This window comes from Gadus macrocephalus, chromosome 6 (assembly GCF_031168955.1).
Source record: "Gadus macrocephalus chromosome 6, ASM3116895v1".
Lineage (NCBI taxonomy): Eukaryota > Metazoa > Chordata > Actinopteri > Gadiformes > Gadidae > Gadus > Gadus macrocephalus.
The window spans coordinates 26,662,964-26,689,189 of NC_082387.1; the positions used below are offsets into that span (position 1 = coordinate 26,662,964).

The 26,226-nt window shown below is 43.2% G+C and overlaps 3 protein-coding genes across 15 annotated transcripts in view; all 3 read right to left on the reverse strand.

Moving 5' to 3' along the window:
* The window catches only part of LOC132458961 (hemicentin-1-like), a 186,957-nt gene that overhangs the window by 90,834 nt on the left and 69,897 nt on the right, over positions 1–26,226 (reverse strand). For 4 of the 13 annotated variants that reach the window (XM_060053355.1, XM_060053347.1, XM_060053344.1 and 1 more), the window contains exon 8: positions 11,601–11,867. The exons of 3 other annotated variants lie outside the window; for them this stretch is intronic. In XM_060053355.1, coding sequence (XP_059909338.1) covers positions 11,601–11,867 — 267 coding nt within the window. Of the gene's footprint in view, positions 1–8,596; positions 8,683–9,275; positions 9,370–9,650; positions 9,784–9,838; positions 9,918–11,600; positions 11,868–26,226 lie in introns of those variants that run through there. 6 more of the 13 variants (XM_060053357.1, XM_060053346.1, XM_060053353.1 and 3 more) reach the window with 5 other exon arrangements.
* LOC132458996 (myeloid cell surface antigen CD33-like) lies at positions 12,042–13,380 on the reverse strand. Its single transcript, XM_060053408.1, has 3 exons — positions 13,151–13,380; positions 12,276–12,608; positions 12,042–12,181 (listed from the first exon to the last, which is right to left on the reverse strand). The coding sequence occupies exons 1-3, from the start codon at positions 13,194–13,196 to the stop codon at positions 12,174–12,176; spliced, it is 387 nt and encodes a 128-aa protein (XP_059909391.1). The 5' UTR covers positions 13,197–13,380; the 3' UTR covers positions 12,042–12,173.
* On the reverse strand, positions 20,544–24,925 carry LOC132458968 (protein asteroid homolog 1-like). The gene is made up of 4 exons (XM_060053371.1): positions 23,522–24,925; positions 21,567–21,774; positions 21,338–21,482; positions 20,544–20,868 (listed from the first exon to the last, which is right to left on the reverse strand). The coding sequence occupies exons 1-4, from the start codon at positions 24,773–24,775 to the stop codon at positions 20,559–20,561; spliced, it is 1,917 nt and encodes a 638-aa protein (XP_059909354.1). The 5' UTR covers positions 24,776–24,925; the 3' UTR covers positions 20,544–20,558.

The window sequence follows — 26,226 nt, forward strand, 5'->3', positions numbered from 1 at the left end:
GACGATGCACAGGGATGGTGGGAATAGCAGCTGCTCTCAGCCTAGTCTCAACCTTTCTGGTCTCCACTAACCGGTCTGCCTCAAAATGTCCTGCAGAGTGACTTCACTTTAGTTTTATTTAATGAATCGAATATTAAGCTTCCCAATGGTGTGTTCTTTGTTTGTGTTTCATTAAGATCCCCTCACATGTTTTTTTGTCATTGTAATCATTGATTAGTCAGATTGCTCCTGCCGGTTTGAGCCGACCGTTTGGTTCTCCTCCCTGCGTCGGTGGGGAGGAGTACATCTATACTCCTTTCTCTGAGCGATTGGAGCCTCCTCATGCAGCTCAGGAAACCGTGGTGGAGACTTTAGGACAACACGGAGGAAAGAGCGGACAAGCTGCTGACATGGTAAAAATAGTAATAGTAAAAACAATATATATATATATATATATATATATATATATATATATATATATATATATATACATATACATATACATATTCATATGATATACAGTGGTAGGCATAACTTTAGGCACCCATGCTAAAGTTGACTAAAAAGAGGAATAAAAAAGTCATCTCTTTGAAATTGATCTTAATGCCTTAATTATACCATTGATGAAAAATCCAACCTCTTAAACCCGAGCGCCCCCGGGGGCGGGGGCAGCTGCGCCAACGTGTGCTGTAAACAGCTGTAAACAGCACCACCATGCTCCAACATGTCCATGGTGCATACCCACGTAACGGGAAGAAGCTCGGCTAAAAGCCCATGATAACCATTTTTACCTAAACAAAATACAATTCTAACACCAAGCAACTAAATGAGCCCATAGTAAAACACGCAAAACGTGCATGCGCTCATACTGACCGCCGCCGATTTCGCTACTTCATGCCATCCGAACAAACTATATGTCATATGAAAGCTGAGGCTTCACAGATTCCAATGATATAACGGGCATCACTCTACGACGGAAACTCACTGAACTAGCAGCCAAAGAAGAGCAATATAAATAAACAAATAAAAAACGTTATACAATGTGATACTTTTGATTGGCGAATAGTGTTTTTTTACATGAATTTGGGTCCCTCGATTTGACTGTCCCTCGACTCTATTGGCTCTAACGGTTCGATAGAGGGGTCAATCATCCAAATTGACCAATGGATACCCAAGATATCTTCCAGGTTTTGACTGGAAGGTCAGCATAATTCGCGCCAGAAGCGCCGAGGACTTTCTGTTTCTGAGCGCTCTTCAGACACTCCGGCTAGATAGAGACAGTGGTGTAGTCCAGGGTATACGCGGGTATACGGCGTATACCCACTTATTTTTCAGTCAGCATTGCGTATACCCACTTCTAAACCCCCCCAGATGCGCACCATTCAGTAGTATCTGCAAGCGAAATCGCGCACTTTTCCCCGGTGAAGCCATGACCCACGCTACTCTGCCACTTATTGGCTAATACTCGCTGCCTTTACTGATTAGATTGGTTAACTGTAGGCATGACGACGAATGAGCCAATCGGAGGGAGATAAAGGCGGGTCATGCTGAAGTAAATATCGCCACAAATAAGACACATTTACTTTTACAAGTTTACTTTAAATGATCTTCTATAATAATCCGGTAAAATGAAGCGAGCTATCCAAACAAAAATTTAATTTGACAATTTCAAACGTCCTCGCGAATCAATATCAGCCAGCAGCTCAGCAGTTAATGTTAGCGATCGTACACCGGTACAGTTACCGTCGACGCCCGCTCTGCCCCCCGCCCCCGTCGGAGAGGAGGCTGTTTGAGACCTGGTTGAAGAGCCATCGGGCTGCCTCTTCTGTGCGTTCTAGACAGTGCAGTGTGAAAACTCCTGCAGAAAGCAAGTCTGTCTGGAATATACTGTAGTATGATCATGGTTAGAAACCCAGTACTGGGCTCAGAGAGCATATCACAGTTGATGTGTTGTAAATGCATTTATATTTTTTCTTCGTAAACTAAATATTGTTGTTTTGTTACATATTGTTTTGTTGAATAATTTGAATGATGATGTTCAATCATCATATGATATTTATATATATATTGATATTATACATATCTAACGAGATGATTGTTGTGGAAGAGAAATAATCTAATGTTTAATCTAAGGTGAAATATGAATAAGGATGCATTGTCAAAAGTAGTATGTTTTTTAAATAAGTGTTCAAAAAATTACTGAAACACCATGTTTGCCTCATCTATATTTTACATTCATGCTGGCTGCCTGTGTGACCAGTAATACCTACAAACTGCTCCTGATCAAGTCATGTTAATTTCATAATAGTGGCACACTCTGGCCCATGCTATGTGTTTTTAATCAGCTGTTCAAAGACACCGTTTACAAAATAAATTACTGATTTGCCATGTGAGAGATAAGTGTCATTCCAGGAATAAGGAATAGTTGTCTCTCACTAGTCTGTGGGCCAGTATTTGTTTAGTCATTTCATAATCCTTCCTCCCTGAGATCAAGCAGCAGAAATGATGTGCCAATGTAAGTAAACTAAAAAGAGTAGTCCCAAATATCACTGTTTCTAAAAAAGGGTGTTTTTCTGGGCTGCGTTAAAAAAAGGGCAAACATTTAGAGTATACCCACTTCTCCAGGGACCACTACACCACTGGATAGAGACATACGCTCCTACTACACGCTTTTTACTTCGTTTGCATTTCTAGTTAGCTGGTAGTTAGCTAGTTATTTTGTATTTTCTTGCATTGTTTGTTATTATTTTAAAATAAATAATGGCAGGCAGGAGAAAGACCTATACTTTTGCGGAGGCATTCGCTATCATTAGCGACAGTGGGGCTACCGTAGTCCCTCTTGAGTCGTCGTCTGACGTCAGTGACTTGCTGTTGCCAGAACTGGGCACGGACAACAGTGATTCAGAATATCGAATTCCATCACCTGGGGCCTCATTACAGAAACTTCCTAACTCTGAAATCCTATCCTATCTTGAGATAGGAAGGCATTTAGGGGTTTGGTATTACAGAAGGAGGTTTCCTAACTTAACTTAGGAAGAAATCCTATCTTATTTTAAGATAGGAATTTAACCATTACAGAACTATCCTAAGTTAGGAATTTCTTAAGTTAGGCTCCCTAAGTTAGGTGGCCATACACCCTGTCCTAAGTTCAAAATAACTGTCAGTAACTGAAATAACAGAAAAATGGCAGCAGCACTGCTAGTGGGTCTGCTGTGTGACAATGAAGACGAGGACGAACATGACAACAGAAACTTGATGACTGAAAGGCTACTGAGACCGCATAATGACGCGTTACATTTTCCGGACCATATTTTAATATCCCTTTATCGCCTGCCAAGACAGTCAATTTTGAATTTGGTGGAAGAATTACGTCCTGCTCTGGAGAGGCCTACAAGGAGACATGGAGCCTTGCCAGTGGTTGTGCAGGTAACCAATGCTCTACGTTTTTTTGCCAAGGGGGACTTCCAGACTGAGGTTGCAAGCCTGTCTTCGGTTTCACAGCCATGTATTTCACGCAATCTCAGGGAGGTCACCAATGCCATCTGCAATCTTGCAACGAAATACATTCAGTTTCCTCGTGGAGAAGAGCTGCAGCAGATTAAGGAGGCTTTTTTAAGTCAGAGTGGGATGCCAGGGGTAATTGGGCTTATAGATGGGTCACTTTTCCCCATCAAAGCTCCGAGTGGCCCAACTGAGCCGGCTTATGTGTGCCGTAAGGGATACCATGCCATCAATGTTGAGGCCATAGGGGACCAAAATATGGTTATACGGCATTTGTTGGCAAAGTGGCCTGGATCCACCCACGACTCTTTCATATTCAACACCAGGTGGGTGACGGGTCCCATAGACACTAACATAAATAATTGTTTTACCTGCTTTATTATTAGGCTTCACTCAAATAATAAATTAATATATTCAATATGTGCATTTACAGTGATATCAATGCATACCTGAGTGAGGGCAGGGGAAGTGGATGGCTTTTGGGGGACTCGGGATATCCCTTGAAACCCTACCTAATGACACCAGTCATGAACGAGCATACAGAGGCAGAGAGCAGGTACAATGTGGCACACAAAAGGTGCCGTAGCCGTCAGGAGAGGCTATATGGTATATGGAAAGGAAGGTGAGACATATACTGCTTTGGTGCATTCAATAGCGTAGATAAGGAGTGTGTCGTAACCCCTAAGAAGATAGTGTTACACTATATACTTCAAAAGCAATGTAGCAAATGTATTTATTTAAAATGATTTAATAATATTAATATGGACTATAACATCACACCAAAAAAAGGAGATAAGTAAAGCATTGTAAGCAAACAAACTGATTAACTTTTGATGTTGTAGATGGAGATGCCATGATATGAGCGGGGGATATCTTCAATATTCCCCGGAGAGAGCAGTGATGTTCGTGAAGGCCACTGCTGTGTTGCACAACATATGCAGGATTGCTAATCTCCCGGACCCTGAGGACGTCCCGGCCATGGTTGAAGATGAGGAGGAAGGCCATGATGGCATACATGATGGTGCACAGACTGGTAGAACTGCCAGAAACAACCTGATTGCACATTATTTTAGATAAGATAATTAAAAAGAAAACATACGAATTTGATGTAAAATATTTAATTCAACAATATAAAAAATAAATTAACAGTTTAACTCAATCAAATTTAAATAAGTGTACAAATTATTTCATTTCATTGTTCAAATAAATTCACAATATTGTTCCCGTTGTAAATAAAATACTGCTTCATGAATTCAAATTTTTCTTTATCCAATTTCAGTCTCTCCTTCTCAACATTTAGTGTCTCTCGCATCACCAACAGCTTCTCCTTCTCCAACTCCAGAAGCTCCTCTTGTAGGCTAATGTGTTTCTTCTTTTTAGCTGTAAAGAAGAATTTAAACTGAATCAAGACAATTTTCCTTGAACAGTAGCCTTCCTATTATAAACCTCAACTGTTCATAAATGGAGTAGCTACAGTTGAGACAGCGTCGTTGTAAAAATGCACCTCATATTTATTTAAACAGTGAGCATCAACTTGCCAGGTGATGGGATAATTATTGCTGTTGGCAGAGTCCTGCTGTCACACTCTGCTTCCATCAACGTCAGTATGACCTCAGTTGAATCAGACACCTCGGCACTGACGTTCTCAAGGATCTCCTCAGGCAGGCCCACCTCTGTGCCGGTTGAAATGCCTACACACAAATGATTTCATGTTTGGGGGGTTGGCTTTTCTTTTGCTGTTTACTGGTCCATATTCTGTATTTTGTAGTTCAACAACTATCTTTGTCTATATAGCTTCTAGTTTGAAGTGAGACGTCAGAAATCAAAACGAGGCCATGGTCCCGATGAGGCAGAAACACCGGGGACATTCCAGTTTGGATATTAATGTGATTGAAATATCCAATGGGACAGGCAATTAAAATCGGGGACGTCTGGTCGCCCTATTCTAGTTAGGGTTACTATGGAGCCACTCCTCAAAATCACTTATCGATAGCGCGTCTAGTTGTACATTTTAGATTAACCGTTAGTTGCTACACCGTAGCACTAGCAGTACACCGCCCCCAAAATGTGGACACTGACACTAGTTTATACAAATTCTGTGAATCTGTGGTCCACTCGTTAGGTTTGCCAAAATCTAACCTTCGCGCCAGCGTTCTTGCCTTATGTATTGGTGAAGTCAAATTTAAACATAATCCGCGGTTGCTAAACTAGATAGATAGAAGCGTTGAGCTGAACTTACCTTGGGTGTAAACTTCACCCATGGTGGCCAGGATCTTCTCCTCTAGCATGGTTATAGGCTTCACTTCTGGCATACCAGCCCCCGTCTTTGCCTGGTCCCTCTTCTGTAGCGTCCCTCTGGTCTTGGCGTCACTCGCTATGGTCGACCACTTTTTCTTTACACCGTCCACCGTCCTCAGTACCCCACAAACCGCTGAGACAGCGTCCGACACCTCTTGCCATTTGTTTGCTTTGATCCGCGACGTTACATTTGGGGAAAATTTGCCGAATAAAATACTTTTCCTTTCGTCCGCCGCCTGAACTAATGCCTCCATCTCGTCGTTTGTAAAGTTAAAACCCCTCCTCTTCTTGTTTTCCGTAGCAATCCCCGCCATGACCGTACTACTGCTAGAAGAAGCTTGCCGTTATTATTGCCGTTATTATTAAGCCTTATATCAATCTCGTGCGCATTATGTGCAGAACCAGACATCACCTGACGATTGCCGATCGAAAAATCGGATTGAAAGAACAGTTAGGATCACCTAAATTAAGATAAGATAGGTGGCTAAAGATAAGGTATGTAATCTCTGTTATCGATTACTTATTGATTTGGTGTCAAATTGACGATCTATCACCTTATTAGATATTATCTATCTATCGATCACCCTACTCACTCTACTCATTCCACACACTCACTTCCGGTACTCTTTGCCTTATATTTATGATATTATTTGCATCAATTATCATCATCAATATATTGTACATAGTTTATTTGGTACTATCTCTATCCTTTCTTCTCTTTATTCATTTTTGCATTGTTGAGAGGACCTAGCAAACCAAGCATTGCTTTGTAAGTGATAAATAAACTTGGATTTGATTTATTATCCTGCAATGAATTTAGTAAATGCACACACTCAAACTGGTGCAAACTGGATTGTTAGTTGACTTCCCCAGTACATGTCTTGTTTACCCCAACATATTGTTACTTGTCTGTTTGAAGTTACATTATTTTCTTTCTTCTTCTTGGGTTCCACAGTGATGATGATGCTGATTATGAGCCACCTTCATCGACTGCTCCTGCTCCAGCGTCAGCCCCCCCACCTCTGTTTATATATATATGTGTATATATATATATACAGTATATCTTTATCCCTAGTGATTGTAGTTTTTAGCTGTGTTTTTACCTTTGTTTTTACAGTTTGGTTTTATTATATGTTGTTCTCAAATATATCTGCTCCAGTTGGAGTCAAACTTCATTTCGATTGTATGGTTTTCTTTGACTGGGAAAATGTATAGAGGTCTGGGTGAAATTTCAAAACTGTCAAAACTGTTGAATTTGGATGGAATGAATACCTATAGTGATATGTCAGTGAAATAAAATTAGTTTTACAGTCTGGTACCTTAGAAAGGTCAAATGGCACTGATGGTGCCCAAAAGTGCCCAAATGGCACCATTTAGTCCGTCTGGACCTACCTGTACTAAAACTTCTCTAAAATCACTTTATTCACTTTATTAGCATTTATCCTGGAACAGGGTACTCATCAGATGTTGTTACATGTTTCCCTAAAGGTTCTGGGCTACTATCCCATAGTTTCAAGGTGGTATTCACTCTAAATAATGTGTTTTTTCTCTAGGCGAAAATTGAAAATTGACATTTCTTACTATGTTCTAGCTGAATTTACTCTGACACAGTAACATCTATATTGATTCTGACACTTCTGAAGCCACCTCACAGGTGTTACCTTCTTTTTGAAACCAACTTTATTTATATAGCCCTTGTAGTTGTGGAGGCATACTCTATTCATTATGGGCATGTCATTTCGGGCAGGAGGCCTGTGAAATAGGCCTAGGGCTTACACCAATTTGCTTTGTGAATGAATAATGTAGGGTATCGTAAATAAATAAACGTTCTCCCTTAAAATGCAGGGTGCATAAGTATAGTCACCCCTATTGTAATTTCCCATAGAGGCAGGCAGATTTTATTTTTTAAAAGCCAATTATTTCATGGATCCAGGATACTATGCATCCTGATTAAGTTCCCTCAGCCTTTGGAATTAAAATAGCCCCACATCATCAAATACACTTCACTATACCTAGAGATTGGCATGGTTTTATTTCAGTTAGCCTATTAGCTGGTTTCATTTGCATTGAGAAATCATTAGGCTTATTAACAGCTGTATCCGAATGAAAATACACTGTATGCTCAGAATAAGGTAATAATTAAACTTTCATAGTTTAATAGCCGACTTGAAAGGTTTAATACAGTTCCCAAAAAGCTTATTCTAAGTTTAAATTGGGTTATGCATACCTATAATGCCTGTATTCTTATACAGATGCTTCACAAAAAGACTTTCATTCAATTCTATGTGACTTCTGCTATCTTAATAATAGTATTCAGAGCAGAGAGGACAACGCCACACATCAGCAGACAAAGTTCCTGCTGAGTTTCAGTGAATTCTATTCCCCCTTCTTATATTAGCTCCACAGTGGTGAGGGTGTTTATCTGCCCCCCATTAACTTTATTAATATTTAAAATGGCTTCACTTTAACGCAGCAACCACCGATGATGAGAACATGATAGATCTTATTGTAAGCCTACAAGACCCACAGACTGTAAAGATATGATTGTATACTGTGTAAGCTAACAGAAGAAGAAAAGGCTTATGTAAGACTGAGCCGCCTTGCCATCAAAAAAACAAATTGAGGAGTATTTTTTTTAAACATAGCCTAGTCATCAGGACCAGAATGGAGAAGAACCAGTTTTTGCAAACCTTGACGTTATTCAGACAACCTCGAGTATATTCAGAATAAACAACAACATACAATAAAGAAAGAAAACTCGAATGCATAAAACACTGAAATCATCAGAAATGTTACAAGCAGAAATATAAACTGAAAAGAACGAGGAAGAGGAGTCGCTGCTTGAGTTTGGTTCAGCCAACGACCTCGCTGTAGACGATCTCATGTTCCGGTCCAGGGGCTGACCTGTCACCCAGAAGCAGACCAGCAAACCTCAGATTCCCTTCATCATTTCACTAGTAGGCTTTAAGTGCCACTGAACTAGTGAACCAGTTAAACTGTTTTTGTTTTAAACATCGTTGTATGTCTACTTTGATCTCAACATAGTATTCTATGCCATTCTGTCAGTTAATCAAATAATAAATTATCTTTAAAAAACAGATTTAAAACGCTACGTTTTTTGCGAGTCTACGTCAAACAGTTTGTTAAAAATCAACTCTACTCTGAACTCCAGTTCAGGTGCTCTTGAATATCAGGGTTAAGGGGTGTGTGTGTGTGTGTGTGTGTGTGTGTGTGTGTGTGTGTGTGTGTGTGTGTGTGTGTGTGTGTGTGTGTGTGTGTGTGTGTGTGTGTGTGTGTGTGTGTAATCACACTCACACCTATAGTGGCATGTCATTAATCTTCCACTTTAACATTAAAGTGGACATTTTTCTGAGAATTCCGTTCTGTTCCGTTTGGCGACTTGTGTTGATAAGTGGTAATTGTAATCTCTCCCGGTGAGCTCCACAGTGGGCTCCATTCCCTACGCCTAGTTCAACAGATTAGTAGTACTCGAGTACCTTTTAGCGTAGACCAGCCCAGCCAGGAGGAGAAGGAACACAGCCCACAGCACCTTCAACACCACCGACACCGTCAGGAGCCAGCCAAACCTGCCTTTTTTTGTAAAACAACACGTTTATCTCAGATACAAATAGATTAGTTTACATCACTTTGTTATTAACAGTAAGATTACATTACATTATATAATATGTATGTAATATGTATTAGATACAGTTTGATAAGATTAGATGACCTCATTTCAGAAACAAATACTTTAGATTACCTATAAAATGACTTTATTATAGATACAATTAGATTATGTTTGACTTTCATTCACTATTTTACATCAGATGAGGGACCACCCTCATGACATTAGTGAACACAGAGGGGCTCACCTTCATCTTCCATTACGACCAAACACCAAGGGGCAGAGGTGTTCTGCCCACTGGAGTCCAGAGAGCAGGTGTAATTCCCTGTGTCGTCATTGGTCAGAGAGCTGAGGTGGAGGGCGGGGCCTGTCTCTGATAGGTTGTGGCTATTCCTGTACCAGGGGACGTCCAATTGGTGGAAGGAGCAGGCTGAGGTACAGGTGAGTGTGACCTGACCGCCCTCTTTCACCACATGGTCAGTGACGGAGCTTCTGACCTTCACAACCTCTCCATCTGTTGAAGACACAGTGAGACGGACGTTCTTTACAACTGGACACCTTGCTAACACGAGTGTCAGAACTAGAATATACCCAAACAATTATCACCTAAGGCTCTGTGAATAGTGGGGAATCGGCTGTTCCCCACTATTCACAGAGCCTGAGGTGAATAATTGTTAAATATTAGATTAGATAATGTTAGAATATAATATACTTTGTAAGATTATATAAGACTTTATGTTAGACTATAGGCTAATTAGATTAGATACTATCAGACATAATATACTTTAATAAATGAGATAATGTTAGACTATAACAGACTTTATTAGATTAGATAATGTTAGACTATAATAGACTTTAATACATTAGATAATGTTAGACTATCGTACAATATATTATATTAGATAATGTTGGACTATATTAGATAATGTCAGACTATAATAGACTATATTACATTAGATGAGGGACCACCCTCATGTGCATTAGTGAAGACAAACTGTTGAAGACACACTGAGACGGACGTTCTTTTCAACTGGACACCTTGCTAACACGAGTGACAGAACTAGAAGTAACACTGACCAGTAACCGTACTAGATGTAACACTGACTAGTAACCGTACTAGAAGTAACACTGACTAGTGACAGTACGAGAATAATATACTACATTAGATTAGATAATGTCAGACTATAATACACTATAGTAGATTTGATTATTTTAGACTATAATATACTATATTAGATTAGATAATGTTAAAATATAACGGGCTTTAGTATATGCTACACGTGAACCTCCTAATATGGCACGATTTGATTGGTTAGCTATCTCGGGATTTTGGGCAATATCCCATGATTGAGATCTCAAACTCTGGATATTGTTTTCAGAGCGTGTGACGATCGTCTCGTCAAGTTAATTAAAAGCAAATATGCCGCTAATAAAAACAAATAAATCCATGCTAAAAGGGTTATCTTGTTTATTTTTTGGAGTGTTCACGTGTAGTATACACCGAAACAATTATTCACCTCAGGCTCCGTGAATAGTGGGGAACAGCCCCCGAGACCGAAGGTTGAGGGGGCTGTTCCCCACTATTCACGGAGCCGTTTGGTGAGTAAATGTTAAATGTTCAATTGGATAATGTTAGGCTAAAATATACTTTATAAGATTAGATAATATTAGACATAATAGACTTTAATAAATTAAATAATGTCGGACTATAATAGACTATATTAGATAATGTCGGACTATAAGAGACTATATTACATCAGATAATGTCAGACAATAATAGATAGATAGATAGATAGATCCTTTAATAATCCTTTACAGGAAATTAAAGTGTCACAACAGCGTGGACAGACATAACAAACACACATATATTACATTAGATAATGTCAGACTATAATAGACTATATTACATTAGATAATGTCAGACTATAATAGACTATGTTAGATAATCTCAGACTATAATACACTATATTACATTAGATAATGTCAGACTATAATAGACTATGTTCCATTAGATAATCTCAGACTATAATACACTATATTACATCAGATAATGTCAGACTATAATAGACTATGTTCCATTAGATCATCTCAGACTATAATACACTATATTACATTAGATAATGTCAGACTATCATACACTATATTACATTAGATGAGGGACCACCCTCATGACATTAGTGAACACAGAGGGGCTCACCTTCATATTCCCCCACCAATAGACACCAAGGCACAGAGGTTTTCTGCCCACTGGAGTCCAGAGAGCAGGTGTAATCTCCTGCGTTGTCATTGGTCAGAGAGCTGAGGTGGAGGGCGGGGCCTTTCTCTGATAGGGCGTGGCCATTTCTGTACCAGTGGACGTCCAATTGGTGGAAGGAGCAGGCTGAGGTACAGGTGAGTGTGACCTGACCGCCCTCTTTCACCACATGGTCAGTGACGGAGCTTCTGACCTTCACATCCTCTCCATCTGTTGAAGACACAGTGAGACGGACGTTCTTTACAACGGGACAGATTGACAGCATATACCCCTCAGTTGAAGAGTATATTTACCTCCTCAGTTTGTACATACAAGGAGTCCTAAAATCTGTTGTATGGGCCAACTTCCCAGGCTCTTCTGATCAAGCTCTTTGTGATCGAGTCCCTTTGATCCAAAGCGTCTTCCAGGACATCCAGAAACATCTCATGAGGAGCAGGTGGGTGAGGACATCTTGCTCAAGGTTGACTACAGGAAGCTACTAATCCCTCCCCAATGGGAACCAGGTATAGTCTCTTCCTATAGTCCTATTATAATGGGACAGTAGTAGAAGGAACACTGACCCTAGTAACAGTACTAGACGTAAAACTAACTAGTAACAGTAATAGAAGTAACACTTACCGGTGACGTTGACTCTGACTCCATTAAGTCCGGTCCACCATCCGAAGTTGGTCTCGAAGCTGAAGCGGTACGTTGCAGTGTCCCGTTTCACCGTCTTGATGATCTTCAGGGCGCAGTTCCCGATGAGGTCCCCCAGGTACAGGAACCTGCTGTTGGCCCGGACGTTGCTGCTGTTGTACACGTTGTGCTCGTAATTGAACCTCCAGACCACCCGCCCCACCTTGACCCTCGCGGGGTGGGTGAAGCTGCAGGGGATGGTGGCGGTGGAGCCCTCCACCACGCAGAAGGAGTCAGGGTACTCCACGTGCCAGTCAGGGTCCGCCCCCAGCGGCCCTGGAGGAAGCAGACAGTCGGGGTCACAACAGGGAGCCCGGTTCTAAGGGAGGGTCTCACATGAGGTCATGCTCTCTCCAAGTTGAGCTTTTCACCGTCATGGTGAGAATGAGAGCGACTGGTTGATGGTGAAGACGCTCTGAGAAGGTCAGAGTGGGACAGTGATATTGGAATATGTTTGTTTTTATATCTTATTATATAATATTTGATATCATATCATAAAGCATAATCAATTATTTAATATCGTATCTAATTTCACACTTTATGTATCAAGTTTTTTTTCTTTTATGTTATGAAAGCTCTTGGGGTGAGGTCTGTTAAGAAAACACTGCATTATCATTATCATCAATATTATTATTATTATTATGATAACATATGGAACGATAAACTGATCAAATGTCCTTCTTTATCTGTGTCTAGTGGCAGAGTTGAGGTCCCATCAGGCTCTAAAAAGAGCTCTAGGTTGAGCCAGCAGGCCAGCTGGATCCAGTTTGTGTATGGACACGTTCCCGGTAGTAAACAGAAGAAGCATTACAGCTTACCAGCTAGCAGCAGGAGCACAGAGAGGGTCCATGGATTCATCTTCATCTGCTCCGTAGCTACCTCTCTGTGTCTGGTTATTAACGCCACTTGGACAGGGGGAGGGCTGATTGGCTGATTGTGAAAGGCTACAGTAATAGTCTTCACATGTAGCTTCCTCCTTTTAGATATTCTCTGCAATAGCCAATAACCTCCCTTCGCAATGCTTTAAATACCATATGTAGCTTCCCTTCTCCATCTCTGATTGACATAACATCCTACCAACAGTTCAGTTCATATTGACCCAGTAGAACGTCCCTATAGACCCATTATCAATGTGTTCGATAGAAGTAGTCCCTTTGCTTTGGATTGATCTACAACTGGGTTTCGATTGTAACAAAACAAAATTTGAAGTAGAGTTTGACTTTCTATTATTATATTGAGCAACCGTCATGTCTTTATTTGATTCATCAAACTTAGAGACTAGAAGTTAGGGATGCACGATGGGCCACAATGTACGCGGCCAACATCGGTCACAGGTGGAGTATCTCGAGTGTATATCATGGATTATTGATCAGCCATTATTATTAGTGAACACGACAGGATTACGTGAACAAGGACCATGCCTAAAGTATAACTAGAACAACTACAAAAGAATAAGCTACAACTACATGTCTTCATGATAATTGTATCTCAGTGACCCCCAGATATTACCTCTCAACAAAGTGTGTGAATTCAAACGCTGACCTATAAACAAGATAGTGTGGATGTTAGTTTACGAATGTTCTCTGAAGACAGGGAAATATGAGTGTTGGTGAGCTGCTGAGCTTATCTTACACTATCTCTGGCTCTCCGCCTGAGTTCATGGGTTGGCCAATGGGCAGAGAGGGGCGGGACTTCTGGTGATAAGGATCAACAGTGACTCTGCTCGGTTATATTTATGCCTTGTGGTTTGTGTCTTCGTTGGTTCATTCTCTGGTTCTTCTTTTTGTTTTTCTCCATTCTGTGATAGAAACAAAGTGAAGATAAAACTAAGATGGCCGACCCACTCCTCCTGAAGATGGTCGACCCACTCCTCTTAAAGATGGCCGACCCACTCCTCCTAAAGATGGCCGACCCACTCCTCCTAAAGATGGCCGACCCACTCCTCCTAAAGATGGCCGACCCACTCCTCCTAAAAATGGCCGACCCACTCCTCCTAAAGATGGCCGACCCACTCCTCCTAAAGATGGCCGACCCACTCCTCCTAAAGATGGCCGACCCACTCCTCCTAAAGATGGCCGACCCACTCCTCCTAAAGATAGCCGACCCACTCCTCCTAAAGATGGCCGACCCACTCCTCTTAAAGATGGCCGACCCACTCCTCCTAAAGATGGCCGGCACACTCCTCCTAAAGATGGCCGACCCACTCCTCTTAAAGACGGCCGACTCACTCCTCTTAAAGATGGCCGACCCACTCCTCCTAAAGATGGCCGGCACACTCCTCCTAAAGATGGCCGACCCACTCCTCTTAAAGACGGCCGACCCACTCCTCTTAAAGACGGCCGACCCACTCCTCCTAAAGATGGCCGACCCACTCCTCTTAAAGACGGCCGACCCACTCCTCCTAAAGATGGCCGACCCGCTCCTCTTAAAGATGGCCGACCCAGTCCTCCTAAAGATGGCCGACCCACTCCTCCTAAAGACGGCCGACCCACTCCTCTTAAAGATGGCCGACCCACTCCTCTTAAAGACGGCCGACCCACTCCTCTTAAAGATGGCCAACCCACTCCTCTTAAAGATGGCCGACCCACTCCTCCTAAAGATGGCCGACCCACTCCTCCTAAAGATGGTCGACCCACTCCTCCTAAAGATGGCCGACTCATTCCTTCTAGGTGGCTTTCACTGGGCTCTTCAAGACACAGGGTGATGAGGTTCAAACCGGTTTATTGCGGATGTTGAAGTCCCCGACACATGAAGATGGTGATCCATGCTGCCATCTAGGTGATCTCCTGAGTGTGTGTGGTGACGGCTGGTTTAACCTGTGAGCATTGACTAGCCAACGCACAACAGGTGTGCAGCCCCACCAGCCCCAGAGTCTCTCAGTCTGACTCAGGCCTGGTGAGGCTGCTGAGACCAGCCGTCAGCCACAGCCCACAGGGACGGCAATGGAATTTACTCCAATATGACAAAATAATTATTCTAAAATACAATCACCTTTAACACATTTATTAACATGAACATTTCTACTTTAATCTTTACGCATGCAAATATGTTTTCTTTAAATCAACTTCAATGTCACATATCGACAAACAGCTTTTTTACATTTGATTGGTTTTGTTTGAGCACCATTTAGCGAAGACAACCCCAGCCAGGAGGAGAAGGAGAACCGCCAACACCACGCCCTTCACCACGGACCTGTGGAATCCTGGAGAACAACACAAGGGATTCATCCATGGATGGAGCGGTCATTAGGTTAGACTGTAATAGATAATGTTAGAGTATCATAGACTATATCAGATCATTTTAGACTATACAAGACTGTAATAGATAATATTAGACTATCAGACTATTTAGGAATTATTTGCTGAAGCGATTGTTAGTAGTATATACTAACTATGTACTAATATAGTTTAGTATATACTACACTTGAACACTCCAAAAATAAACAACATAACACTTATTGCCAGCGTTATTATTTATTTTTTGAGTTTGAGATCACAATCATGGGATATTGCAAAAAATCCTGAGATAGCAAATCAATCAAATTGCGGCAATTCAGGATGTTCACGTGTAGCATATACTAAATTTGATTAGATAATGTTAGACTATACTATAATAGATAATATTAGACTATTAGACTATATCAGATAATGTTAGAGTATACTAGAGTATAATAGATTATATTAGATTAGCATGGACTATAATGGATAATGTTAGAATATCAGAGACTATATCAGAAAATGTTAGACTATGCTAGACTATAATAGATAATGTTAGACTTTTCTAGGCTATTTTACATTAGATAATGTAAGACTATAATAGATAATATTAGACTATCAAAGACTATATCACATAATGTTAGACTATACTAACCTATAATAGATAATGTTAGACTATACAATTTTAGTAGACTATATTTGATAATGTGAGGCTAAAATAGACTATATTACATTAGATAAACTCATACTATAATAATAGATTATAATAGATAATGTTGGCCGATCATGGACTATACTACATTAGATAATGTCAGACTATACTAGACTATAATGTATTGGATAATGTTAGACTATAAGAGACTATATTAGATTTGATAACGTCAGACTAGTGTCTGGTTATACCCATCAGTAGGACAGGGGGAGGGCTGATTGTGAAAGGCTACAGCAAAATGTCCTTACATGTAGCTTTCTCCTTTTAGATATTCTCTACAATAGCCACTAACCTCAGTTCACATCACTTTCAAGTCCATATATATCTGCAGTTCTCCCTCTCTCATTTACATGACATACAATCAACAATGGAGTAACTATAAAAAACGATCAAATGGGACAAAATGAGCTGATTGAGGTGAAGGGGAGTGAGAGGGAGGGAGAGAGGTGAAGGAGTGAGGGAGTTAGAGAGGTGAAGGAGTGAGAGGGAGTGAGAGAGGTGAAGGGGAGTGAGAGGGAGGGAGAGAGGTGAAGGGGAGTGAGAGGGAGTGAGAGAGGTGAAGGGGAGTGAGAGGGAGGGAGAGAGGTGAAGGAGTGAGAGGGAGTGAGAGAGGTGATGGAGTGAAAGGGAGGGAGAGAGGTGAAGGGGAGTGAGAGGGAGGAGGAGAGGTGAAGGGGAGTGAGAGGGAGGAGGAGAGGTGAAGGGGAGTGAGAGGGATGGAGAGAGGTGAAGGAGTGAGAGGGAGGGAGAGAGGTTAAGGGGAGTGAGAGGGAGGGAGAGAGGTGAAGGAGAGGGAGGGAGGGAGATGAAAGGGAGTGAGAGGGAGGGAGAGAGGTACAGAAATAGAAGACAGTGAGTTAATATGAATAGACCATAAGTGGGTGGACATTGTGCTAAAACCTGTCCACCCTGTCCACCCTGTCAGGAAACAGTTCAGACGCAAAGACAGAGAGCAGGAGGTGGACCACAGGTGTGGGTGTGTTCGTAAATATTTATGTCTGTATTGTGTATTGTGTGTGTGTGTGTGTGTGTGTGTGTGTGTGTGTGTGAGTCTGTGTGAATGTGTGCCTGATCGATGTCTGTCTATTCGTTTGCGTTAATCACACTGATAGTGTTTTTTCTTGGCACTGGGTATCCCAGGTTGACCAGAGACCGTACCAGTACAGAGAGACCATACCAGTGCAGAGAGACCAGTACCATAAGCTTCCGGTGATAAGAATCAATAGTGACTCATGGGTTATATTTATACCTTGTGGTTTGTGTCTTCGTTGGTTGATTCTCTGGTTCTCAGGTTTGTTGATTCTCTGGTTCTCCTTTTTGTGTTTCATTATTCTGTGATAGAAACAGATAAGGTAGGGTGGGCAATTTGGAGCAACACCAAAGAGGGAAGCAACATTTTTTAAATGATCCAATCAAAATAAAACATCCCTCCCTTCAGATAACTTCCTCAAACCTAGGGACTAGCTCACTGCCTTTGGCAAAAAGGTTAGACCCATTGGGCGGACTCCAGGTCCTCCCTGTCTTTGGTTCAGTAGCGTGTTCTCACCGACACGCCTAGGCCATGGTTTCTCAACGGTTCAAGGTTCAAGGTTGTGTTCGCACAACCTAGGGGGGCGCTGGGAACGTGATTCAATTTCTTGGGGGGGATTTTAAACTTTCATTTTTTTTTTTTTTTTGGGGTGAAAATATAGGCTAACTGAAATAAATAGCCTATTTTTATTTATTGGTTTCTAACCCCTCTACCGTCTCAGCTACTTTTTACTGTCTATGCGCAGTGGAACAGTGATAATACAGCGCGGTTCGGTCCTGCACACGCCCGTAATCTCGTTACATCAGCTATCGTCATGATCTCTATAGTAACGCTGATAAACATAACCCAAGTTCGCGGGTTAACAGTTCAATAACCAACACGATCAAACATGGGCGATAGCAAGAAAAAAATATCAAATTTTGTTTCATAGTCCGTTTTCCTCCTTCCTGTTGTTCAGTTCCAGCTGCACTGAGCGTAGTCTCCACGAAAAGACCGTTGCATTTTAAATACATAATATACAGGCCTAGTTAAGCCTCTGCATGCCATCTGTTTTCGCGTTGCCCAGGCCGCGGCGCCCGGGCCATTCATTCATTCGTTCACGGGCCACGGCGGGAGTGGTCGGGGTGCCCAAGGTCATGGTGCCCGGGCCGCGGGGTGCCGACAGGAGACGTGGCGGTCGGGAGTCGCGGGAGTGCCCGCACCGCGGTCACGGGGAATGAATGTTCAATCCATCCTTTTCTTCCTCAACTAACTCTCACTCTCTCTCTCAAAACCTTCCTGTACTCCAGACCTTCCCTTTGACCCGGTCCTTGAGGGTGACCAGCTTGATGTCGTTGGTGGCCGAGCCGCCGTCCATCACCACGCACGGTTCGATCCCACAGTCGGACAGATTCTTGAAAAAACCCAGGTACTCCCCGCCGTGGTTCTGGTCCAGGATGAACATTTCATAGAGGAGGTGGGCCAGGTTTTTGCTGTCCACTACTAGCTTGCTGTCCCTGAAGGGGACGTCCTGGTAGATCTGGCTGTAGTCCTCCAGCAGCGAGCACAAGCCCTTCACCCCCATGGTGTGAAGGTCCGTCAGAACTAGACCTCTGATAGGGCAAGTTATAGATCTATGGTGACTGGACCTACCCAAAGAGGATCCCAGCTCCTTTATACACACACACACACACACACACACACACACACACACACACACACACACACACACACACACACACACACACACACACACACACACACACACACACACACACGCAAACACCTGCACTGGGAGTGGCTCCTTACTCTCTACAGGTTTCACTTTCCGGACATCAACAGGATATTAATCCACTGTAATGTCCTGGTGTGCATAGTGTATTGATGTTATAGTGTCAGTATATAGGAGGCATATATTTGTATATGAATTGAGTCCTGTCTGTAAGACTACTTTTTGATTAGGCTATGAGAGATTTCCGAACAAGTGTAAATAGTGCGTGGACTTGCTCCAGGAGCCCCGCTGTAGTCGGGTAGGACAGAGGGCTGCTCTATCGCTGCACCCTGTATCACAGCCCGGCACTTATAATACATGGAATTAGTATTGCACTTTATAGTATTAGAATCCCAAAGTGCACTTGTTGCCTTAAGGGCTGATTATTCTCCCACGTTCACCCAACGCAAGGGGGATGCGGACCCCTTACGTCCTTGCGGACCCTCCCTGCGTCCACCGCGAGGGCCGGACGTGCGCCTCCCAAATATACAAACCTTCTGTCGGGGCGACGCAGCAGCAAGGGCTGTGATTGGTCCGCCTACTAAAACCAGACGCAGAGCCACAAAGGTTCACCACAGCGTTAGAGCGTCTGCGTGGTCATTGCGCTGGGTGAACGTGGAACCATAATCAGCTCCTTACTGAATACATTTAGGGCAGGAGCAACCCTCATCTTATCAAAGTGACTCGGCTCAAGGACCGCTCTTTCTGTACTCTCACTTTCCCTTCTCTCCGTCTCCTCATCCCTCCTTTCCTCAATCTTTAGAGACCATGAATGTAGAAGACATGGCACTGTTCCTTTTAAAATATCAAAATGTTATTCTATAATTCTCAAAATAAGAATCATTTCCTTAATTCTTCAGAGTTCATTCTAATTATACCTGTGTCACCTTTAACGCTACAGCAGTGGTCAGGATATGGTCTCCATGGTTACAGGTCCAGGGGTGCATGGTGGTGTAGGGGCCCTCCTGTGTTTGAGGACGATGCACAGGGATGGTGGGAATAGCAGCTGCTCTCAGCCTAGTCTCGCCCATTCTGGTCTCCACTAACCGCTCTGCCTCAAAATGTCCTGCAGAGTGACTTCACTTTAGGTATTTTTAATAAATCAAACATTGAGCTTCCCAATGGTGTGTTCTTTGTTTGTGTTTGGTTAAGATCCCCTTATGATTTTTTTGTCATTGTAATCTTTGATTAGTCAGATTGCTCCTGCCGGTTTGTATATATATATATATATATATATATATATATATACATACAAAGAATTGAACCAAGCCCGAAACACAACTCATGTTTCACGTTTAGAAAAAGCCCATAACCATAATATTATGAGGACATCATCTTATTCTGATCTTGTACCGTTCTCAACTCTCCTTTTTAAACCTGATGAAAGAAAAGATGAAAAAATGCTATGACGAACAGGTTTTATAACTCTTTTGCTGTTTAATATAATATATGACTGTAACGCTTTACCCCAACACTGTGCCCCAGCAGTCCCCCCCCCCTGCTCACCCCACCCCTCCCTCTACTGCTTCCTCCTCCTGCTTTTAACCTCCACCCAAGGCCCATCAGAGCCCTGATCCAGGCCTTCAGCCCCGCCCAGCTCCTCCTCCTCCTCCTGATCATCCTGGTTGTTGAGGTGAAGGTGCTCCATGCTGGCCCTCAGCTGGGCCTCAGGCCCCCCAGCTCTCCTGTTGGCCCCGGGGTCTGGCTGGGTCACTGCTCCCAGGAGCCTCCTGTACAGTCTCCTGAACTGGTCGCCCTGTACGATGTCCTCTGGCTCCCTCTCCTGGAGCTGCTTCTGCCGCCGGTGTACCAGCCTGCCCTGGTACAACCTGGACCAACCCGTCTGGGATTAATAAAGCACTTATCTTATCTTACAACTACATTCGGTATGCCCAGTCCTCAAAAAATACATATCTCAGTATTTCACTGTTAAAATATCAGTCTTGTGATGTTGTCCTGTTATTTAAAGTTACTTCTGACTTTATATGATGGTCTCACTATGGAACAGTAATGTCTAGTTATGGTTTTGCCATGCAAACAGTACTGACTAGGTGATGGTGTTGCCATGGAAACAGTACTGTCCGGGTGATGGTGTTGCTATGGAAACAGTACTGTCTAGGTGATGGTGTTGCCATGGAAACAGTACTGTTCGGGTGATGGTGTTGCTATGGAAACAGTACTGTCTGGTTGATGGTGTTGCTATGGAAACAGTACTGTCTAGGTGATGGTGTTGCCATGGAAACAGTACTGTCTGGGTGATGGTGTTGCTATGGAAACAGTACTGTCTGGGTGTCTCACCAGGCGTAGTGGGGTTCAGGGAGGGGCTTGCAGAGCAGCAGGTTGAGCTGGGAGGCGTCCTTCAGGCAGGCCTGCCATTGGTTGAAGCTGTGAGCCACGACACCATCCAGAGGCTGAGAGATGTGGCTGGTAACCCCCAGCCAGCCTACACACACACAGGCACACGCACACAAAGGGGTTGAGTGTATGTTTTTTTTGTCTTTTTGCTGTGCACACATGTGCTACCTACCTGTTGTCCCTCCTTTTTGTCTCATCAGTTCTCCTTGGACCATGACCATCAGCAGAGCTTTGAGGAGCGTCGGCTCAGGGCTGGCCCTCCTCAGCCAGTAGCGGGTCACAGCCACTGGGAGGCGCAGGTGAGCCGGAACTCCCTCCAGCGTCTCTTCCTCCACGCCCAGCGTCTCCAGACACACCCGCAGCCTCACAGCGCGGTCTGCCTGGAAGTGGGAACAAAACACATGGCCAATTAAAAGACAACCGAAAAATAATCTTTTAGATGGTTTGCCTCGGATATCTCCCTCCTTAGGTTAAACACATGCTGTTTATTACATAATGCAGATGTTTTCTGAGGCTTGCAGCATGCATTCACCCAGGGGCGGCCCCAGCACATTTGGCGCTCTTGGCGAGCTTCACTCCTGGCGCCCCCCCCCCCCCCTCCGCAAAAAAATAAATAAATAAATAAATAAATAAATAAATTGTTCGTTAATTCCCCACGAAAACTGAATTGCAACCTTGAAAAACTGTTTTGCCCTGTAACTGCATTTCTTTCACATAAACACAACAACGATCGCAACGATGAACAAACATTAATTCAAGAATAAAATCCACGGAGGAAATGGCAAGCCTGTACCCTGCTGAACTACGCTCCGACCACGCCCCCCTGTGAGACGGTTTATGGACACATGCCCCGTTTTGGGAAAGTTCACTTGACTAGTTCAGTTCATAGTTCACACATTTTAAAATGAACGAGTTCAGTTCATAGTTCATTATTCAAAAGTTTGAACTAAGTTCACAGCTCTCAATATGTTGCGAGCTATAATGTTCTACATCTCTATATGTCTGCAATACCGCTCTCGGCATGGCATCTAAGCAATTTCGGCGCTCTCACACTTACCAGCCGTGTTTGTCTTCCTTAAAGGGTGTACTATGCAACGAGTAATATATTTGAAGTGCTGTTGCACTGGCTATGGTCGTTATACAGTGCACCCCTATTTTAATCATGTCTTTTTTTATATAATGTAGAATAAATGGACATATCATTTTTGATATACCCGCCTCTGTAAAATCTTGAAATAACTACATGACAGGGAGTAGGACAACTTTGATTGAGGTACATATTTTCTTCTTAACTCAACTAAAGTGCCCGAAGTAATTCACGCATTCATCAACCTTTCCTATTTGGAATTCATTATAGGCAAAGAACAGGATTTAAAGATTTACCTTTCTCCTTTGCACGTTTCTCTTCTTCTTCCTTTCTCTTCTTCTTAAATTGCGCCCCGGATGGCTTTTGCCTCTTCATTTTCTTGATTTCGTTCTTGATTCTCGATTCTTGAAAACACTCTAACCAAACGCCTTATAGTACTAGCATGTTCTGACGAAACCAAGGAGGTAGGTTCCCCTTCCGTTTTCGATTTTTGGCTCATTTTACCCTAATGTTAGATTTATTTTTTTTAATGTCAAAATATTGGTTGGAGATATAGAAGGGGCGCAAAAATATGCGCCAGGAGAAAAAAAAAAAAAAAAAAGATATATGTATATATATATATATATATAATTGTGTTTTTTTTTGTTTTTTTCGGGCGCATTATTTTGCGCTCCCCCTCTAGATGGCGCTCTAGGCGGCCGCTTAACCCGCCTGTAGGGAAGGCCGCCCCTGCATTCACCTAGACTAGAGTAGCCTCTCACTTACAGAATCTAATTGGTCTCAATGTGGAAGATGGAGTAAACAGGTTAAGATATGTGCTGAATAAGGCTGTTCGTGGTGTAATGCCGAATTATCTCAGTGGTTATTTCCACTATCTCCGATACACAGATGCATAGCCTACTTCACTAGAGGGAGGGCCACATATGAGCCTAGAATTAGAATTAAAAGTATTGGGAAAGGAGATACTTTCCACTGATAAATCACTGAAAATAATCTACAATCAATTCCTATCATCCAGCTGAATGAGTGGGTAGGCCTACCTGCGGCAGAGAGTCCAGCCTCAGCGTCTGAGTGGCTCCTTGGACCAGCGGTCGCACCTTGACACTGACGAGCTCCAGACCGTCCCGGTCCACCTCCTCCACCTCACCCCCCCCCTGGCCCAGCAGCAGCCCGGACCACACCTGCCGGATGTGCTTCGAGGTGAGGTTGGAGCTCTGTAGGTCGCTGCGTTCCACCTGGGTTTGTAGTTTGTTCCGCCTGTGCACAAGCAGGTCCAACACGTAACCGCTCAGCTCTCCTCTGGCCAGGGGCGCGCGGACCCAGTCGGGGACGCAGATCAACATCTCAGCGGGCAGCGGCGGAATGGTTTCCTCACTGAAGAACCCCCGCAGAGAGGAGCTGGGGAGCTCGTACTCCAGCATGGCCGTCTTCAGCATCTTCCGCGCCTCCGTCCGCTCCTGTTGACTCATGAAGGGCATGAGTTTCATCACTGCTGTCAGGGTGTCTTCTGTCGTCCGGTCTGTCCTGGCTCCCAGCCAACTCAGGAGGCCCACCAGGTTAGCAGCACTGAATTTCATTTTAGGACTTCCCGCTGGAAGGTATCTGGCCCAATTAACATCTCTGAGGTTCACGTAGTCGTTCCCAGCCAGCGAGGCGAAGACGGGCAGCAGCTGGGGGTCGATGTGGAATAAGCTGCAGAAGTTGGACGTGGTGTATTGCCTGCAGGGGATGCCACGATGTGTCTCCGCTGTGCGCCACCTGAAGTGATCCAGGTGCAGAAGCCCCCCAGGAAGATCAAAGATGTAGAAGTCGCTGTCTGTGGACAGAACCGGGCAGCACCACTCTCTGGCCAGGGCAGCCAGCCGGCCGTCCGCCTCTCCGAAGCACTGGACCATCGGCACCTTCAGATCGTTCAGCGTCTGTCTGAACACGTGCTTGGTGAGGAGGGGGAGGATGTTTACCTTCTTGCCCGTCAAAGCGGCATCATGGGTCTTCTGGACCTTCTCTCTGGCCCGGTCCATGAGGGTGTCCAGTTTGATGTCACTGGTCCCCGAGCCTCCGTCCATCACCACGTACGGTTTGATTCCACAGTCGGCCAGAGTCTTGAAGAAAGCCTGGACCTCTGCCTGGAAGGCCAGGTACTCCCCGCCGTGGTTCTGGTCCAGGTTGGACAAGAAGTAGAGCAGGTAGAGCAGGTTGTTTCCATCCACCACCAGCTTGCTGTCCCTGAAGTGGATGTCCGGGGAGATCCTTCTGTTGTCCTCCAGGAGTGAAGATAAGCCCTTTACCCCCATGGTGACCGACAGATCGAGCTCTAACTTTAAGGGAGACTGGACTGGTGAAGTTCTCACTTTACCTATCTGTGGCGACTGGACTCACCCAGAGAGGATCCCAGCTCCTTGATACGCCAGCACACACACACACACACACACACACACACACACTGCGAGTGGCTCCTTAGGTTTCGCTTCCCTGACATCGACATGACACACACACACAAACAAACCACAACCACACTGAGCGTATCTCGTTAGGTTTCACTTTCAGCTACAAGACATCACTTGCCCGCCCCACCCACACACATACACTGATGAGTTTCGTGTTCCGGACATTTCCGAGGTAGGCTATCACTTCTTCAACTCAATAACATAACATAATAACGTGGTCATGCAGCCGAACACTTAAGGCCTATTGTACTGATCTGTATTGATCCAGTAGCAGTTTCCATATAGTAGGTTTGATTTGAATCGCGTCGCTCAGGTTAGGGGAGACCAGGGACAGTTGTAACACTTTTTTAGCAATAAATCAAAAACCATTTACACTGGAATAACCAATTTGTTATATTATAAACTTCAATCTGTCATCTACTGAAACATGGTATTTAAGTGGTTTTATGAAAATATGTACAGGTTGCAAAATTGATTTTAATACAGTCTCACCCACTGTTACAACCATCCCAGTGTATAGGGATGGTTGTAACACATGTCAGGGACGGTTGTAACATGTCCAAAATATATGTAATTAGTCAATCATATACTCAATATTACTTATATTTCATGTTATTGTTATTATTAATTATTATATTTATTAGTAATGATTAATGATTATTAATGTATTATATTTATTTGTAATGATTACCTTTTCTTTTCATACTACAAGACAAAAAAGAGGTGAAGCCGTCAAATTATAATGCGGAAAATGATTTAATGCGTAGAACACCTCTATTAACATAAGAATTATTACACTATATGAACACTTCACAAATTTACAAAACCAAAAAAAAGAACATTAACTCAAACATTCTCAACAAGGGAGAGAGAGGTGGTATATGAACACTTCACAAATTTACAAAACCAAAAAAAAAAAACATGAACTCAAACATACTCAACAAGGGAGAGAGAGGTGGTATATGAACACTTCACAAATTTACAAAACCAAAAAAAAGAACATTAACTCAAACATTCTCAAACATTCTCAACAAGGGAGAGAGAGGAGGTGGTGGGGGGGTTGGTAGGCCTTGTCGGTGTCACAGTCGGTGTCACAGTTGTGGCAAGTGTAAACAGCGCTACCATCTGTGCAGTCCTTGTGTGCCCAGTCTTTACAGGACCAGCACTGGAGCCAGACCTCCTTTGACCTGGAATAGCTCTCCAAGCACACAATACAACATTGCTGATCCTCATCCTCAGATGAGTCCTGAATTTTGAGATTTCGCTTCATGAGTTTTGATTTTTTTTTGTTGCCCAAA

Bases quoted from the DNA above. Each gene is read 5' to 3' on its own strand.
- LOC132458996 (XM_060053408.1), bottom strand. From the start codon at position 13,196: ATGAAGATGAATCCATGGACCCTCTCTGTGCTCCTGCTGCTAGCTG. The intron at 12,609-13,150 runs GTAAGCTGTAAT...TGCTTCCTCCAG, and splicing joins TGTGCTCCTGCTGCTAGCTG to GGCCGCTGGGGGCGGACCCT.
- LOC132458968 (XM_060053371.1), bottom strand. From the start codon at position 24,775: ATGGGGGTAAAGGGCTTATCTTCACTCCTGGAGGACAACAGAAGGATC. The intron at 21,775-23,521 runs GTAGGCCTACCC...TCCCACTTCCAG, and splicing joins GGCTGGACTCTCTGCCGCAG to GCAGACCGCGCTGTGAGGCT. The intron at 21,483-21,566 runs GTAGGTAGCACA...GTGTGTGTGTAG, and splicing joins ACAAAAAGGAGGGACAACAG to GCTGGCTGGGGGTTACCAGC.